Source organism: Leptonotus elevatus, chromosome 4 (genome assembly GCF_054856555.1).
Source record: "Leptonotus elevatus isolate MCC_2025b chromosome 4, RoL_Lele_1.0, whole genome shotgun sequence".
Classification (NCBI taxonomy): Eukaryota; Metazoa; Chordata; class Actinopteri; order Syngnathiformes; family Syngnathidae; genus Leptonotus; species Leptonotus elevatus.
This window is the reverse complement of record NC_141242.1, coordinates 340409-357721: the sequence shown is the minus strand read 5'-3', so window position 1 is coordinate 357721 and position 17313 is coordinate 340409. Positions and strand designations below refer to the sequence as shown.

At 54.0% G+C, this 17313-nt stretch overlaps 2 protein-coding genes across 3 annotated transcripts; both read left to right on the top strand.

Moving 5' to 3' along the window:
• Positions 1 to 303: 303 nt before the first annotated feature.
• Positions 304 to 13218, top strand: ambra1b (autophagy/beclin-1 regulator 1b). Of its 2 annotated transcripts, none has more exons than XM_086074916.1 (19): positions 304 to 450; positions 1758 to 1943; positions 2022 to 2080; positions 2746 to 2929; positions 4599 to 4771; positions 5758 to 5827; positions 5900 to 7290; positions 7362 to 7448; positions 7509 to 7694; positions 7765 to 7845; positions 8849 to 8952; positions 9028 to 9138; positions 9271 to 9459; positions 9570 to 9724; positions 10538 to 10677; positions 10856 to 10957; positions 11036 to 11217; positions 11302 to 11403; positions 12185 to 13218. In XM_086074916.1, exons 2-19 carry the CDS (start codon positions 1812 to 1814, stop codon positions 12589 to 12591), a joined length of 3855 nt encoding a protein of 1284 aa, XP_085931042.1. In that variant the 5' UTR covers positions 304 to 450; positions 1758 to 1811; the 3' UTR covers positions 12592 to 13218. The 2 variants fall into 2 exon arrangements, with proteins under 2 accessions (XP_085931042.1, XP_085931041.1); XM_086074915.1 differs by having other exon boundaries at positions 11036 to 11223.
• Positions 13219 to 13299: 81 nt separating this feature from the next.
• LOC147174839 (muscarinic acetylcholine receptor M4-like) lies at positions 13300 to 15551 on the top strand. The gene is made up of 2 exons (XM_086074925.1): positions 13300 to 13444; positions 13994 to 15551. Exon 2 carries the CDS (start codon positions 13998 to 14000, stop codon positions 15201 to 15203), a length of 1206 nt encoding a protein of 401 aa, XP_085931051.1. The 5' UTR covers positions 13300 to 13444; positions 13994 to 13997; the 3' UTR covers positions 15204 to 15551.
• The last annotated feature ends 1762 nt before the right edge of the window (positions 15552 to 17313 follow it).

Here is a 17313-nt window from a genome sequence, read left to right as displayed (position 1 = left end):
TTTATCCATTTCAAACGATCGCTTATATCGATCGGAAACATTTCAATGCTTTAAAGGTGGCTCGACTTGTGCTTCTTTGGACGGGAGTGTGAAACGTGTCTTTTGTGAATGACACGCGAGCTTGGATCGCGCTGGTCTCGATCGGTTCAATCGATGAGTAGTATTCGGCGCTCTGTTGGTCGGCCTGCTTGACGTGCGGCTAGCCGTTAGCTAGCTGGCTACGCAGGAGCCACTCGGCGTCGTGCAGCTTGTCAAACTGTGGACCAAAGTCTTGGCAAACGTCGCTCCAGTGCCTGCACAAATTGCTGATGGTGTCCGTTCGTGGAAGTGGACGCCGATAGTGAACACAAGACGCCACAACATTGACGTTTCTTTACAACGGACACCTTTTTTCCTTGCGGTTCTAGCTAGCTTCGTAGCTAACGTTAGCAGCCCCAAAGATGAAGAAAGGTAGGCCTTCCTTTTAAACATCACCATCTTTCTCTTCACTAATCGTGTATACTAAAGCCCTACGTAAAACACTCCTTCCCTCATGTGATTGTCAACATTTGAGATTACGGCGAATTAATGGATGGAGCTGCTTGAAAAGCACGAGAGAGAAAAATATTCGCCGAGCGGCTTTCGACCGACTAGCACATTTGGTCACTTTTCTGTTTTTCCGTGCGTGATTGCAGCATTTAGTCGTCTTTACACGACAAATGACGTAGAGAGCGTTGGCCTATTTATCTAGTCGAATGCCAAACCATATTTTCATGTTAAAATAGGATTATTGGCAGCCGTGAATTTCTAAGCATTGCTTGATGATGTGAAAAAACGAGCAAGACATTTTTGAGAGGATGGTCGGAGGAATAAATAGGTCGTCGCAGTGGATCATGTATAAAACAGGCAGCGGATATTGTGCCGTGACCAGCAACTCTCTTATTTTTGCCGTGAACGGCTCTGATTGGTCAATCGCCGGACGAGCATGCACTGGGCGTGGTTCTTGCCTCGCTTCATTGCAGGCTGTTTTCCCCACCAAGTTTTCATTTTGTTTTGCCACCGGAAATAGGCTGTTATGCCGGCCAAACCATAACTCAGAGGCAGACTTGGTGTTTTCAAATGTAGCAATTGCGTATGTGGAAAATTCAACAACTGTTCAATTCTTCAATGAACACGTGAAACAAAACGGCTGCTTTGCAACTCCTGACTGCTTGCAAGAAATTGTAGTAGCGTTGGATTCGAACCCATGACCTATCACTTTTGGGGCCACTAAGCATCGTGCCACAAACACCAGCTGGTACACGTTCAGTGTCGCAGAAATGCTACTTGCAGTTGTCGTGCGATTCACGGCAAAATAGCGCGAGGTGGCGAATTGCCGGTCACTTTCAAATTTCCACATGGAACTAAATACTCTTTGTGCCAAATAAAATCCAACCTTTGCCTGCAGTGGTTGGCTTATGCGTTGTAATTTGCATCATTTCACTACTTAAAGGATTGAATGTGAATCAGGGTTGAAATGGTTTGCTCCTTTTCTAATCGTGTTAAAGCGCTCGATGCTCTTTATTTTTCTAATTATAGCTGTTTGAATACATTTCTCAAGCACGGTATATTTGTATTGCTCAAGATCATTTCATGTTGTTGTGTATTTGTGTTGCCAGCATGTACACACACACACACTTTATCCATTTAAGTGAGAGGAGAGTTATGAGCATCCCCCCCCCATAATCAAGCCCATTTGTAGCTGTCTAACGGCACCCTGTCCCCTCCACGACCGGAAGCGCAAGCCTAAGCCGGCAGCCGTGACGAGGTGGACGCGGCCGACAGCGAGCGTGATGTCGTCCAGTCCCAGGAACTCGGTGCGCCTCCTGTTGCGGCGGGAGCGCGGCTGGCAGACGTGCAGCTCGCAGCGCCTCCTGCACTTGCTGGTGGAGGAGAAGGTGCGCTGGATGAAGTGGCAGAGTCAGGTGAGCACGCCGCCGCCGCCGCCGCCGTTGTCTTCTGGCCTGGCTCCAGCTCACAATTTGCTATTTGTGCTCGCTCAGAAAGTTGAGCTGCCCGACAGCCCCAGATCCACCTTCCTGTTGGCCTTCAGCCCTGACCGGTGAGGATGCCCGCCCGCCCGCCCGACCGCCATTTTCTGTCTTCTTTTCTTCCACTCGCTCGCATAAAAGCTGCAGAAGCAGTCCAAAAAGATCTCTGAGCCACACCCGAGGCCGGTTCACGTAACAAAGACATTTTGTCCCTTCCCAACCGAGCGCGTCCGACGAGCCGCAAACGTTTGCCAGAGTTGATCAAAGTAGCCAATTTTGAGTTCTCCATTTTTTCTTGTCGCAAGGACTTTTTTAACCTGTTGAAAATTCACATTTCAATACTTGAAACAATTTAGCGTATGTCTCCCGAGTAGTCCAAGCGCATTTAGGACCGAATTTGGATATGTAAAAATGAAAAAAACGGAATTGAGCCGTTCAGACCGACGACATCAAGTCAGATACGGGTCGCATTTGGGCCCAAAAATCCCATCTGGGTCGCATTTGCCTGCAGTGTGAACGTAGCCTAAATCACGGGGAATGAATTGGTCTGGGAAATGTCTCGATGATGGCATGACCCGGTCCAATGTCGTCTTAAAGTAGTGGACAGCACTTGGATGTGTATAACCTTTGAGCACGAAGTCTACCGATTGTGACTTGAACATGAAGACGCGTGTGTGCGTGTGTGTGTGCGTGTGTGTTGATCTTGTCGTCTGTTTCTATGGCAACGCTCTTCAAGGACCCTCATGGCCTCCACGCACGTCAACCACAACATTTACATCACGGAAGTCAAGACCGGCAAGTGCCTCCATTCCCTGGTGGGCCACCGCCGGACCCCCTGGTGTGTGACCTTTCACCCCACCATTCCTGGCCTGGTGGCCTCCGGGTGCCTTGATGGCGAAGTTCGCATTTGGGACTTGCACGTGAGTAAGCAAGATGGCCCAAAACCGGCGCTGCCTCCCCGCCATAAAGTCATACGTGACTTTTTGCTGTTGTTTTTTGTAGTATTTATTATCGCTACCGAGTCCCACAAGCACGCGAGACGATGGGAGCGTAAGACAAAAGGAATCGGCCAAGATAAACGAGAGAGCCGTTCGCAACATTGTTTGAAAAGCAACTTGTTAACGCTCTTTATCATCACCAGCAGAATTTCTTGCTTATCCGTCGATGTCAAGCATGAAAAATGAGTACGCGGCGCAGGGAAGTTCGCTTTTGTGACCTTTGCACCTGCAGCTCACATGGCTGACATGTTGCCGTTTGTTTGGGAGACCAATTGCTGTCCTGCTTTTGAGAAATAAGCAAAGCCACGTCGAAAGCGGCCTTTCCAATTGTGAAAAGGGAAACGTCACTTTCTGCGCCATCAATTGCATCACTCGGCTTGGCCGTTCGCTCGCCAAATGCAAATCCGACCGTCGGCGGCCGATGATGTCACGCTACGGCAACTCCGATCGGACAAACAACGTTACGCCCCGTTAAAAAGAAAGATTCCGATGTGCTGCTTTATCGTTTCCATTCATTCGTTCAATTCAGCTCCAACTTTTGTCTCTGTGTTGGAACTTGGAAATGTGTTTTTGCTATTATTATTATTTTTTTAATAAAATGAAAATGGCCGTACTCAGATAGGAGCGCTATCAATGGGTTTAGCTTTTAGCTTTTAGCTTTTATGACACGTTCCCTATCTGTCCGTCTGTCTTGGCAGACCAATTATCAAGTTTAGTTTAGTACATAAAAACTATTGATCATGGGAATGTATATTGTCCATATAAACTTCATCTTTTCCTTTTGTGTAAATTCATTTGAGTGTATTGAACTTGACAATTTGATTGATGGTGTACAATCTACATTATTTATTTACTGGGCAAAAAATATCAGCACGACTGTTTCAATCTTTCAATTTCCCCAAAAATGAACTCATTTGCTCCCCAAAACGTATAAATACTCTCTTTGAAATATTGCCATGCACCCCAAAACATATTTATCTTTTTTTTAATGGGGCTTGTTATGCTATAACAAAACATGCAGCCTCTCAACTGAAGACAACGTTTGAAGCAATGGTAGTTATTACAAAAACGGCCAGCAGGTGGCAGCAGAGTATACCAGATCAACCGGGGGCCGTGTTTCAACAAGCTCTCCCCCCCAGTTTTAAACACATTTGTGAATAATGATGAAACTATATTCTAATGCGAATTGCTGCGAAACGGAAACCGATAGAAATCAACTTTTTTCCCCCGATGAAAGAAGAGACTGTCATCTTTCTCTTGGTAGTTTTGATAGCAATAGAACACAATATTCTGTTGGCTTTGCAAAATCAGTCCAAATCCAGTAAAACAGCCGGGAGCAAAGTGGTTGCTTCAGTCAAAATGGCTGCTGGGAGTGAATGAGTTCATCCGAGGCAACGATCTCCCGCGATACAATGGAAACGTTTAACATTATAACAAGTTAACTTTAGCGGCTATGGTTGCCAATTTTGCATTTGACTTTTCAAATGTCCAAACGATTCTGAAATCAAGTCCAGCTTTCCAGTCGCGTGATGAGACCGGCAGGCCGCCGGACGGAACCTTTTGATCCGTTTGCATGCATGTGCGCACGCAGGGCGGCAGCGAGAGCTGGTTCACGGACAGCAACGTGGCCATCGCCTCGCTGGCCTTCCACCCGACGGCGCAGCTCCTCCTCATCGCCACCAACAACGAGCTGCACTTTTGGGACTGGAGCCGACCGGAACCCTTCGCCGCCGTCAAGACGGGCAGCGACGCCGAGCGAGTGCGGTGGGTCTCGCCCCTTTCGCGTCTTTGGCAGTTGACCGGTGCGATCGCATGACTCGACGCCGGCGCTTGTGCTGGGCAAGTCATCCAAAATGTCATCAAAATTCCCATGTTGGCTCGGCGCCATCTTAAAAGCGTGCTTGTTGAAGAAAAAGAATTGTTGTGCTGGACGCGTGTGCAAGTTCCCGACATTGTGACGGTGCCCTGAAGGCACCACGTGTGACCTTCAGGTGCTCCTGCTGTCCCTCGGCGTGCTTTGAGCCGATTCATCAACTTTCTTCTTCTTCACTTGGCCTCGTTGCGTGTACGCCATTCATGCACACTTCAGGCAACAAGATGGCAACCATATGTCACATGAAATATGGACGCCATCTTGTTACCCTGCTGAACCCGAGTTGGCCGAGCTCGCTCTGGCACGGATGGCGCCGCACTGCCTCCAAGAGGCCAACGAGTAAAAAGCGGGAACAGTCGCAATTTTCCGTTGGGCTTTTCGTTGTTATTCTTTTGCCACTTATTTGTTCTTATTTCAAGTTTCAACACACGTTTCCACAAGAGACGTCACAAAATATGAGCCCAGTAAGACTTGTGACGATAAAACAACACCAAAAGAAGATCAATGAATGTGATTGTAAAGATGCAAGGCAGCAGGTGGAAAATGCGAGAAACTTGAATTTCGCAACTTTTCAACGCGAGCCAAACATGCCGTGTTCACAAATCGGGGCCTTGAACGTGCCTGGCGTCAAACTATGATGCGCGTTTGGAGGAGTTGATTTTTGAGTTTTGAAATCAATCATTTTTACTCATCACGATTTCAACACGGGTCCGAATAACGCTGATGATTTGTTTTCCTTAATGGCCCAGCCGCAACGCGCGCGACATGGCGGCCAGTCCCACTCGTGATTTTCTTGATGCAGGAAGCTGCCCTCAGGCACTTCCTGTTGTGCAGCCGGCGCGGCCAAGTGGGTACCTGACGTGCGTGTGTTCCTCAGGTTGGTGAGGTTTGACCCGCTGGGTCACAACCTGTTGACGGCCATCGTCAACCCCTCGTCCAATCAGCAGGTGAGCTCCCGACGACGGGTCACTGCGGGCCCCGTCTGTGGGCCGCCATCAACGTTTGCTTGTGCGTTTCAGAGCGAGGACGACGGCGAGGTCCCCATGGACAGCGTGGAGTTGCCGCACCCGCACTTCCGGCAGCGCTCCTTCCTGCCGCAGCCTGTTCGCCGCACGCCCATCCTGCACAACTTCCTGCACATCCTGTCGTCGCGCTCTCCTGGTGCGCCGAGCGCCGGGGAGCAGGCGCGCCCCCTCGCGGACGCAGCGGAGCCGCCCGCCGCCGCCCCCCTGGGCCACTTTGCCAGAACGGAGCGCGGGTTGTCCTTTGTGGGCTGCACCCGCTTCCTCGGCATGGCGTGCATGTGCGGCCACTGCTCGGCCAATCGCAGCCCGTCGGCCGGGATGCCGTCGGAAGCCCCCCAGGCCCCGCCCTCCTCCTCTTCCTCCTCCGCGGCCCGCACGGAGCCCCGGCAGCCCTCGGAGCCCCGTCCCTCAGCCTTCACCTCGCTCTACTACGGCGGTGGCGGGGAGCCCAACTCCGCCCCCAGACCGGGACCGGACTGGACGCGCAGCTTGCTGAGCATGAGGGAGGGCGGCGACGCGGGTCCCAACGTGCTGCCGCCCAGGACCTCGTCGTCGTCCTCGCTCAGCCTCCTGGCGGTGTTGCGTCAGCAGGACGGCTCCTCCCACTCGCCGGTGTACACCTCGGCCAGCGACGGGCGGGGCCTTCACCAGCAAGGGGACGGCTCCAATACCAGCAGCGGGCACCACCCCTTTTGGGACGGCTCCCGCGGCAATCCCGCCTCCTTTCGCAATGTGCTGCAGTGCAACCTGAGTCGCTACTTCCTGGAGTTTGAGCGCATGCAGGACCCGGAGCCTCCACCAGGGGCCAGCCAGGAGCATAGCCGAGAGCTTCTGAATAATAACGTGGACTCGGTCGGAGCCGGACCCTCCTCGTCCTCCGCGTCTCCCGCCGCCACCGTCGTCCATTACCAGCCTCCGCCCCCGCCCCCGCCCCCGCCCCCTCCCGCCTCTGACCTGGCCGCCCCTTCCGGGGGCTCTCGCGGGCACCTGAACCGCTGCCGGGCGTGTCACAACCTGCTGACCTTCAATCATGACTCGCAACGCTGGGAGCGCACCAACCAGACGTCGTCCACGTCGTCCTCGTCCGCTCTCCAGTCCGCCTCCGCCGGGTCCCCCTCGCCCGCTCCTGCGCCCGATGACCCGGTCCCGACCGCCGGGGGGTCCGTCGAGAGCGAGCAGCGGTCAGCGCCCGCGGCAGCGGCAGCGGCCTTCCCCCCGGCGGCGGCGGCCGAGCAGACGGTGGGTCTGGTGTACAACCAGGACACGGCCCAGTGGGAGAGGGTCTACCGACAGGCCACCGCCCCCCGCGCCTCCGAGACCCCCGAGGCCTTAAGCCAGGAAATGCCCGTGGAAGCCACAGCCCTGGACGACGACGACCTGCGAAGGTAGCCCGGGCGGGCGCTGAAAGTCTTTGCCGATGCCCCTCTTTGACCCCTTGTTGGTTTTTGTCCGGCAGGAGACTTTTGGAGTCTTCTCTCATGTCTTTGTCTCGCTACGACGTGACCGGATCTCGGGACCACCCCATCTATCCCGACCCGGCGAGGTAAGCGCGTCCGTTATCCACAGATGAGCCACGTGCGCTAAAACGCGCGGCGCTGTCCAGGTTGTCTCCGGCGGCGTACTACGCGCAGAGAATGATCCAGTACTTGTCCAGACGAGACAGCATCCGTCAGCGCTCGCCTCGCTACCAGCAGAACCGCCTGCGGGCCATGTCGTCCTCTTCGGACGGGCCGTCCGGGAGCGCGGCGGGCTCCGTGGACAACGCTGACGTGGACTTTGATGAGCTGGAGTGAGTCGGCCGGCGCGGGTGACGGGCGTGGCTGGCGGCGGCGGCTAATCGCGCGCTTGTTGTGTTTCAGTGATAACGGCGAGCGAGCGCGGCACAGGGCGCCACGGAACGCCAGGATGTCGGCGCCGTCATTGGGTCGCTTCGTGCCAAGGTGACTTTGCAGCACGCCGCGCATTTCCGTCATTCGAAAAATGAGAGGCGGGTGTGAACGCCACGTGTGTTTCTAGTCCGTCATTAAAGCGAGGGCGCGTTCGCTGACTTTGACAACTTCGCTTGTCATCTTTTTCAACTGGGCTCGATGAGGGCAAATCTGCTTCGCTGCAAATGTCAAACTTGGAAATAACTTTACTGATTGCATCACTGCCCCATTTTATACCAAATAAACACAGTTTGAGAATAACGGCTGCATTTTGTCAGCCTGGAAATCCAGACTCGCCCGCGGCTTTGTCGGAGATCCGTTGCATCTCTGAGGGCGGGGCAAACCTGAGCTAACGGACAGCGGAAGGAACCAATGAGCTAAGAGCCGACGTGTCGTCACAAAAGCCACTTGTAAAAATCGGAAAAAGTACAAATCTAACATCCCGCCGAAGAGTGACAGTCGCGAATGACTTCTGTCGGAAAAACTTGTGCGCAAAGATGACGTCACGCAAATAGACACATTTGATTGGCCGGCCTGTTTTCAGCCGGCGCCAAATGGCTGTCTATGGACGCCTGTCCACACCCACTTCCTTGTGGCCAGCATTTTGTGCAACGTCTTTCTCCTGTCGATCATAAAAGAACGGGACGAGGCAAAAAGGAGCGCATCGATGCTGTTATTTGTGACAACACATTATTGAAAACAATCTGTTCATTGATATATCATTATTGAACATATTATCGTGTTGGTATTGAAAATTGTGACATTTTCTAAAATGACTGACAAAGTGTGAATTTGGAAATAATGCCTGTAAAGTTGTTGAATTTGAATATGTGGGTCTTAAGATTTGATAAGAAATTGGCTGTCGAGAGCGCAGTTCATAGACGGGAAATGTGGGAGTGGCTTCCAAAGGCTCTTTTAAATGTGCTTGATTGTTTGTTTGTTTTCCTCCAAGTGCCTCCGATTGACGCTTTTGCTTTTGCTTGTCCGCTGACGATTGTTTTTGGTGCCGGCGCAGGCGCTTCCATCTTCCCGAGTACCTGCCGTACGCCGGCATCTTCCACCATGAGAGAGGCCAGCCCGGCTTGGCCACGCACTCGTCCGTCAACAGGGTGCTCGCCGGTAAGAGTGCCCCCCCCCCCCAATTCAATTGCAAATGCCGCTCGAGACGACTCCTTTGGCGTCCGCTCGCTTCAGGCGCGTCCATCGGCGACGGCCAGTCTGCGGTGGCCAGCAACATCGCCAACACGACGTACCGCCTTCAGTGGTGGGACTTCACCAAGTTCGACCTGCCCGAGATCAGCAACGGTACCCGAGACCTTGACACAATCGGCCTCTAAGGGAGCGTTGGCTAGCTAACGTGCTAGCGCGCCGTCCGCCATCTTGCTAAGATGAGGAGCCTGCGTCGCGTCTGCTTGTTGAAATGTGTTTTGCGCGCAGCCTCCGTCAACGTGCTGGTGCCAAACTGCAAGATCTACAACGACGCCAGCTGCGACATCTCGGCCGACGGTCAGCTCCTGGCCGTCTTCATTCCCAGCAGTCAGCGCGGTTTTCCCGATGAGGGAATCCTCGCCATCTACTCCCTGGCGGCGCACAACCTTGGCGAGATGCTCTACACCAAACGATTCGGTAGCGTCTTCATCCCCGTCGTCATCCCCACCTGGCGCCGCGTCCTAGCCGCCCCCGCTTGCCTCCCCACCTGGCGCCGCGTCCTAACCGCCCTCGCTTGCCCCCCCAAGGTCCCAATGCCATTTCGGTGAGCTTGTCGCCGCTGGGCTGCTACGTGATGGTGGGCCTGGCCTCTCGCAGGATCCTGCTGCATCCCACCACTGACCACATGGTGGCGCAAGTCTTCCGGCTGCAGCAGCCGCACGGAGGGGAGACCTCCATCAGGGTGAGTGCCGCGGAAGCGCACGCGCGTACCGACGGACGGACGGACGGCAACCAAATAGAGCGCCGCTGAGAAAATGGCGCCCGGCATCGCAGCACTTGCTGTGAACGTGTTTACACAGCTAAAAAAAAAAGACCTTTAGACCGATTGTACTTCAGAAACTTCTGTTTATTAGACGTGAATTTTGGTAGTGAAAGAGATGGAAGCGCTCGCGGCATGAATTCGTGGAATATATTGAAGTGAATGGCATGAAAAATGTGCAAGTAAATGTGAAATTTAGAATCTCCCATCAAGAACGAGGGTACAAAATCGAGAGTTGCGGGTAAGACATGAATATTTGGAAATAAGAAAAATACACCCAGAATGGCGGGAATTTGGGGAATGTGTTCAAATTGGAATGAGGAGAATCGGATGAATTATGTGGAAGGAGATAGATGCCGGAAAAGTGGGCAGGGTTCGGGTTAGGGCACGCTGGACCATACGCGTGTACTTCCGCAAACACAGCGTTGTGACGAATCTTCTCCTGCGCTTGCGGGTCACTTTGGGGTCGCGTTACATCCGCACAGCAGACAGACGGAGGTCGCGATGGATAAATAGGTCATGTGAACGCTTACTCCCAAAATCTGAGAGCTGCGGCGTCAACGTAGCGAAGAGACCCGCATTCGAGATGCATGCGCACAAAAGCCGACGTCGCGCCGCATCGCGCTCACTGAAAGTTTCCAGCGGGGGGCGCACTTCCATCATTGTGAAAGAAAGACGCAAGCGTTGTTTTGTTGCCGGCCGTCTTGATGATCCCAAGTCACGAATGTCTCGCAGATGGTCTTCAACGTGGTCTACCCGATGGCGCCAGACCAGCGGCGCCACGTCAGCATCAACTCGGCCCGCTGGCTTCCCGATCCCGGCATGGGTCTGGCGTACGGAACCAACAAGGGCGACCTGGTCATCTGCCGGCCCGTGTGAGTGCGCCCGCCGGACGCCGTGATGTGATTAGCGCTGATGCTCACTGGCAGCAGGAAGTCTGCTGGCTCAAGACCTTCAATTAGCTTCGTTAATGTTAACGAGCTTGAGCCCCCGCTTCCTGCGTGGGCCTCCATTAACACGCGTGTCGCGTCGCGTGTGTGCGCGTGTGCTCAGGTTCTACCGCAGCGATGGCGAAAGTCCCGCCGAGTCCGGCGCGGAACCTTTGTTTGCAGTCAACAACGGCGGAGGCCGGACGCGGGGTTCCGACCGAGCCGGGTGAGTTTCGGCCCCATCGGCAGGGGCCCGCCCGCCCGCCCCGCCCCTACAATGCCAACCCGCTCCCTTCTTGTTCAGGCCCAGTCGTTCGGGATGGAGGCTGGACCGCGACATGGGCTTGATGAACGCCATTGGTCTTCAGCCCAGAAACCCCGCCCCCTCGGTGACGTCGCAAGGAACGCAGACGCCCGTGGTCCAGCTGCAGAACGCCGAGACCCAAACGGAGCTCTCCGAACCCGGTGCCGCCCGGCCGCAAGCTGGTATCGGTATGCCTGGTGCGCGCGCTCGCTCCTTGCCCTTTGACCTTTCACCTCATCCGCTTTCTGTCTCGTTCCTTGGCTTAGCCCCGCCTGCGCCCGCCGGTCTTGTGGCCGACGGCCATCTTGAGTCTCAGGACGCGGGAGGACAGGACGGCCGAGCCTTGGCAGAGGTCCCAGCAAATGCAGGTACGCAGATGCAAAAGTAGCCGAAACTGAATATCACGTGACCAACACCGGCTCACCTGTCTTTAGTGGCGTGTTCCAGATCCGCCGTGAGACGCATAGAACTTGTGACCCGGGCTTTTATAGTTTTGGAATTTTCCTTTTAGTCCGTTTTTAATTTGTTTTTGAAATTTTGTTACTTTTAATTCGTTTTCAGGGTGATTCTGTTGATTAAAAAATGCTTAGTTTTAGTTTCAGTATTAGTTTTTAATGTGCATTACTTGTGCACAGAGTTGGCAAATGCAGAAGGTTCAAACCCCGCCACCGTTTGGCTTTAGCCATTGATTCTAGCTAGCTATCGAGCAGGTAAACGAGCACCGTGGGAGCTAGCCGGGGAGTTAGCTCGCTAGCTAGCTAGCACCTGGGGTTAAAACCAAACTGTGACGGGGTTTTGTACTTCGTGGATCTGGATTTGCCACCTCTGCTTGTGCGCAAAATCGAATAAACGAGCAAAGCACCTCAATTGTTAGCGAGCGTTGCATTTGGTTGTCGCCTCGGACCGACGTCATCTCAAGGCGCTTTTCTATTGACTGCTGCTCGATGACGTCACTTCTGCGTGACACTTTCTTTATTCGGGTTGAATATATATACTTGAAATTTAAAATAAACCCCAAATGCATTAAAGACTAAAAAGGACTAAAAAGGACACACACGTTGCTATAATTGGAGTTAGTTTGTTTTTTTAAAAAGGATGTTTATTTTATTTGGTCAATGAATTGCCGGTGACGCGTGGCGGCGGTTGCAGGCGAGCTTCCGGAGGGGGGCGGTTCCGGCGAAGACGCTCTGGCTCGAATCCGACGCCTGATCGCGGAGGGCGGCATGACGGCGGTGGTGCAGCGCGAGCAGAGCACCACGATGGCGTCCATGGGCGGCTTCGGCAACAACATCATCGTCAGCCATCGGATCCACCGCGGCTCGCAGACCGGCGCCAGGGCCGGCAGGACGGCCGGGAGGACGGCCGGCAGGGCGGCCGGCGCCGGCGCCGTCGCCTCGGGGTCGGCGCTCGGCGGCCGCGATCCCCCCGAGCGCCTCGCACCCTCCTGGGGGCTCGACGAGGACTTGCTGCCGCCGGGCCCTTCCTCTTCTTCGCCCTCGCCCTCGCCCTCCCCCTCCCCTCACAACAGTTTCCACGGCGACCCGTACAGCAGGTAGTGCCCTTGTCCTCCCTTCGAACCTTCAGTGGCGTCGGCGTGCACTTGCCGTCACTCCAAAGTGGCGCCAACATTCCTGCCACCAAGGGCGCCGGCGGAACACGTGGCGCCGGCTCGAATGGCGCGTCCCGGAAGAACAGCGCCTTCCTCTGCTGGCGCGACTTTTGGGTTTGATGGTTTGTTGGGACTGAAGCTCCTCCCATTTCCGCAAGGGGCGCGCGTGCGCGTGTGTGTGTGTGATTCAGCCGCCGCTCGCTCACCTAAATCATCGGATCACGTGCAAAAAGGCGTGGCGCTCGCGATGCCTTCGCTGTTGGTCGGTTCATCAGCGCTTAGCAGAGACTTGAGGGTAGGCCACGCCCCCTTGGCTCCTCTGATTCCTCCCCAATCAAACTTGAAAGGTTTGGCGTTTACATTTCCTCTTTGAAGTCTGTGCGTGTGCGTGACGGACGTGTGATTGTCAGGTCCCAGATGCCGTTTCCGTGGCAACCTGGCCAAGCTCCTCCTGGCTTTACTTGATTGGTTAACACTGAAGTCAACTGGTCACAGCGCCGCTCCGGCTGCCGGCTCCCCAACGGCGCTCTCGTCATTCTTTTAGATGTGATGTCATTAAACAAGTTGGACGCTTTCTTCTTTTCCTCGTTCCTTTTCTATTCAACTCTCGTTTCGTTCCTGCGCTTGGCGGATTGTTTAGTCGAGCGCGTGTCCATGTGAGCTCATTTATCAAAAGCAGCTGTGATGATGATGATGATGATGATGATGATGATGATGGTGATGGAGGAGGAAGGACACGCCGCCTGTTGAAGTGAGACATCTGAAGACGTCGTGTTGGACGCGTGGTTGCTCTTTTGTGGGTAAGTCAACGTTAGGTTAACTCGTCAGCATGCTCATTTGCATATTTGCTGCTCTCGTCCTCGCACCGTCAAACAGCACTTTGATTTGTAACAGACGCTGGTGAGAAAACGGAGGAACAGTTCATTCGTTTCAAAAGTTCAAAAGTTCACCACAAACAAGTGAAATATTTCAAGCTTTTGTTTCAAGTTTGATGATTGTCAGAGCGAAAAAACAAACAAAATCCAATGTTTGACAACATTTGAATATTTGACGTGAAAAGTGGGTGGGGCTTGATGTGGGAGACGATGCGGCGAGCGAGCGTCTGCATTCGGGCCTCCGCACAATTCCGACGTCAAGCGCCGTCACTTTTGGAGCCGCTCCCGTAGCGGCGCTTGAGGATTTGTTTTCATTTGCCAACCGGTGGCGGCAAAAGAAAACAATCCGACCGACGTTTGCTTCAGGATTGTCGCGAGTTGCTCGACCCGTTGCTCGACTCGTTGCTCGACCCGTAGTTTGACCCGTTGCTCGACCCGTTGCTTGACGCCGCGTCCGTTTTGTGTGCTTTGAAGGAAGATGGCAAACGGGTCAGACGTGCCCGCTTGGCCCCGCCCCACGGTCAACACCTGCCGTCAGTCTGGCGCCCAGCTGTTCCTGCTGGCCGGCGTGACCGTGGCGCTGAGCGGCATCACCGTGGTGGGCAACGCGCTGGTCCTCCTGTCGGTCAAGGTCAACCGCCGGCTGCGTAGCGTCAACAACTACTTCCTGTTGAGCCTGGCGACGGCGGACTTGCTGGTGGGCGCCGTGTCGGTCAACGTGTACGCGCTGTACGCGGCGTGCGGCTCCTGGCCGCTGGGAGCCGCCCTCTGCGACCTCTGGCTGGTGGTGGACCACGGCGTGAGCGCGGCGGCCGTCTTGAACCTGCTGCTCATCAGCTTGGACCGCTTCTTGTGTCTGACCCGGCCGCTCAGCTACCCGCTGCGGCGCACGGGCAAGACGGCCGCCCTGATGATGGCGCTGGCTTGGCTGCTGTCCTTCGCCCTGTGGACGCCCGCCATCTTGTGCTGGCAGAGGGCCGGGGGCCGGCGCCTGATCCCGGAGCTGGAGTGTTACCCGCGCTTGCTGGCCAGCCCCGCCGTCACCCTCGGGACCACCGTGCCGGCCTTCTTCCTGCCCGGCTTGGCCATGGTGGGTCTCTACGGACACGTGTCCGCCGCCAGCCGCCGGCGACTGAGCGCACGGCGCCGCCCGCCTGAGGACCGGGTCGGCACGTCCGCTCCTCTGCTGCGCGGCCTCCTCTTGAAACGGCGAGGCGCGGCTACCGGCGAGCGCCCGCCACCTGACCGATGTAAAGGCGGAAGACCTGGAGCGGCGGCGGCGCCGGCGAGCGACTCGTCGGAGTGGGCCTCCGTCTCGCCGCGTCCGTCTGGCGGCGGCGGCAAAGACGATGACTCGGCCCTCTCCCGACGGCACCAGGCGGCCTCGGCGGCATTGTCCACCTCCCGGGCCCGGCGTAGAGTGGCGGTCAGGGAGAGGAGGGTGACGCGCACGATTCTGACCATCCTGCTGACCTTCATTGTCACTCGGGTGCCGCACAACGTCATGGCACTTGTGGCGGCGTTCTGCCACGTCCGCATCCCAAACTTCCTGTGGCAGGCGGGCCTGTGGCTGGTTTACGTCAACAGCGCGGTGGACCCCGCCTGTTACGCCCTGTGCAGCCCCGCCTTCAGGACCACCTTCCGCCGCCTGCTGCGATGCCGCCGCCCTGGCCCGCAAGCCTGAAAGGTCAACGCGTGTCGTCAAACTGCCGCTGAAAATGTGGCAACTGAAAATGACATCATTCGCGCCGCTGCTTGGAAATGATGTCATCCATGTTGAGTGGCGGTCCGATGTCCGAAAGCCGCAGATGTTCCTCAACGCGGTTTGGTCTTCATTCGCTCGCTTTCTTAATGTCTGTGTTTTTTTTTTTAATTCAATCTGTTTTCATCTTGAATATGTTGCCATGTAAATGTTGTTTGGCCGGCGCCGGCAGAATCCCAAGTGGAACGCGCACACAATCGTTGAAATGAACCGATCGCACTTGTCGTAGCAATTCATACAATAAACCAATAAAAAAGGAATTGAACTGTTCTATTCCTTCCTGTTTACTTTCCCATTCATGTTGTTTTGCTCAAACCGGAACGACTTCCTGCTTGTGTGTCTTAAGAATCATGGGAACGGTCGTCCTACTGAGTGGTCGCCAGTCACACCCAATGCAAGGTGAGCTTTTCTGCCGGCACTTTTCCAAAGTTACAAAGCGGCGGGACCGGCACAAGGGCAGCGGCGGGGCCGGCTTCCGATCGCGGCCGTGACCCAACAACAACAAAACAAAGCTTGTGCATTAACTTGTTTCGATCTGTTTAACTGTCAACCAAGAGAGCATTTAGCATGAGCTAAGTCATAACACAACCACCAGATTGGCTAGCGTTTAAATGTGTTATGAATAGTTCCTGGTGAGAACTGATTGTATATTTGATTTTATAACGACAACTTCACGTGCTAAGGCAGAATACCTGCTCATGGATCGGATGAGGTTGTCCTGCCTTATTGCACTTAAAAAGGTGTGTTCCTAAATTCAAAATGGCCGTGTTGAATGTGTTGAGGAAAAGGGTAGAAAAAAAAGAAGAGAGCAAAAGGTGCTGTTGCTGTCGACGTTTTTGGGAACGACTCGATGCAAGAGATCTGCCTGCAGTTCTTCCTTCTCGGGCCTTGCAGACATCATTTGCTTTTGAAAGATAGAATGGGGCAATGAAAATAGAGTTTTGTGCTTCACTCAAACATTTCTTATCGAAGCTTTGACTTCAATCAAAGATCGTTTCTAACAAAGCAACACGTGTGAAAATGGGTCAAGAATGGGACGTTTTCTGATCGGAGCCAAACGCAGTCGGCGATCGCTGACGACTCAAGATGGCAGCTTCAGTAAGTGGTTGATTGGTTGGTCATGGAAACTCAACACTGCCGCCCAGTGGCAGCGGCGATAACTTCCGGAGGCCACCGTGCAATTTGGAGTCGTTTTTCTGCCCGTTACTCCAAATGTCCTTTCCACTCGTGAATGATTCAAGGCACACTTGCTTTTTGCTGTGTTTAAAATACTGCTGGCGTTTTATGGATACTTTCTGGTATTTCTCCAACGCAAGGCAATTCAAATACTTCCTTCAAACGGCGGATTGTTATTATTTTTGCCTGTGACTGTCCTAATGTTAGACCGTAGTTTGTCTGTCTTTTGTTTTCGTCATCCTAGCTATTTCCTGTTTTATTTTGAAGTCGGACTCATTTCGATTCAGGTTGCTTGCCTTTCCTTGTGTTCCCACCTGTGCCTCGTACCCTCATCTGTTAATAGTCTGCGTCTCCCCTGTCACGTGCCGATGTTACCCTCGTGTCCACTGAAGCGTTTTTCACAGCCTTGTTCTCATCTTTTTGCCTTGTCACGTGTTTTTTGGTTCCCATTTTTACCTCCCTTATTGGAGCGCCTTTTGTTGTTTATCTCTGCCAGTGCCTTGTTTCACCCCCCCCCTCACTTGTTTCACCCCCCCCCCCCCAGTTTTTCAGAGGTCATTTTTTGCTGAGAATGAAACTCTCGCCTTGCGATTGTCTTTTTTCCTACTCTGCATCGGAGTCCTCCATCCTCGGCCTCGCGTCATCTACAAAGTTTGTTGTAGTAGTCAAACGACATTTCATCACATGTTGGAATCATCCTCACAAATCAAATGACAAGCAAAGAGCTAAAGTCCAATGCTTTTTATTGAGAGGAGAACCCGTCATTTCACAGAGTTGATCGTCATTTTGACTTGTGACGTAAGGTCGGAAATGTCCATTTGCATGACATGAGTTTTTCTTTGAGTCCACCGTTTTG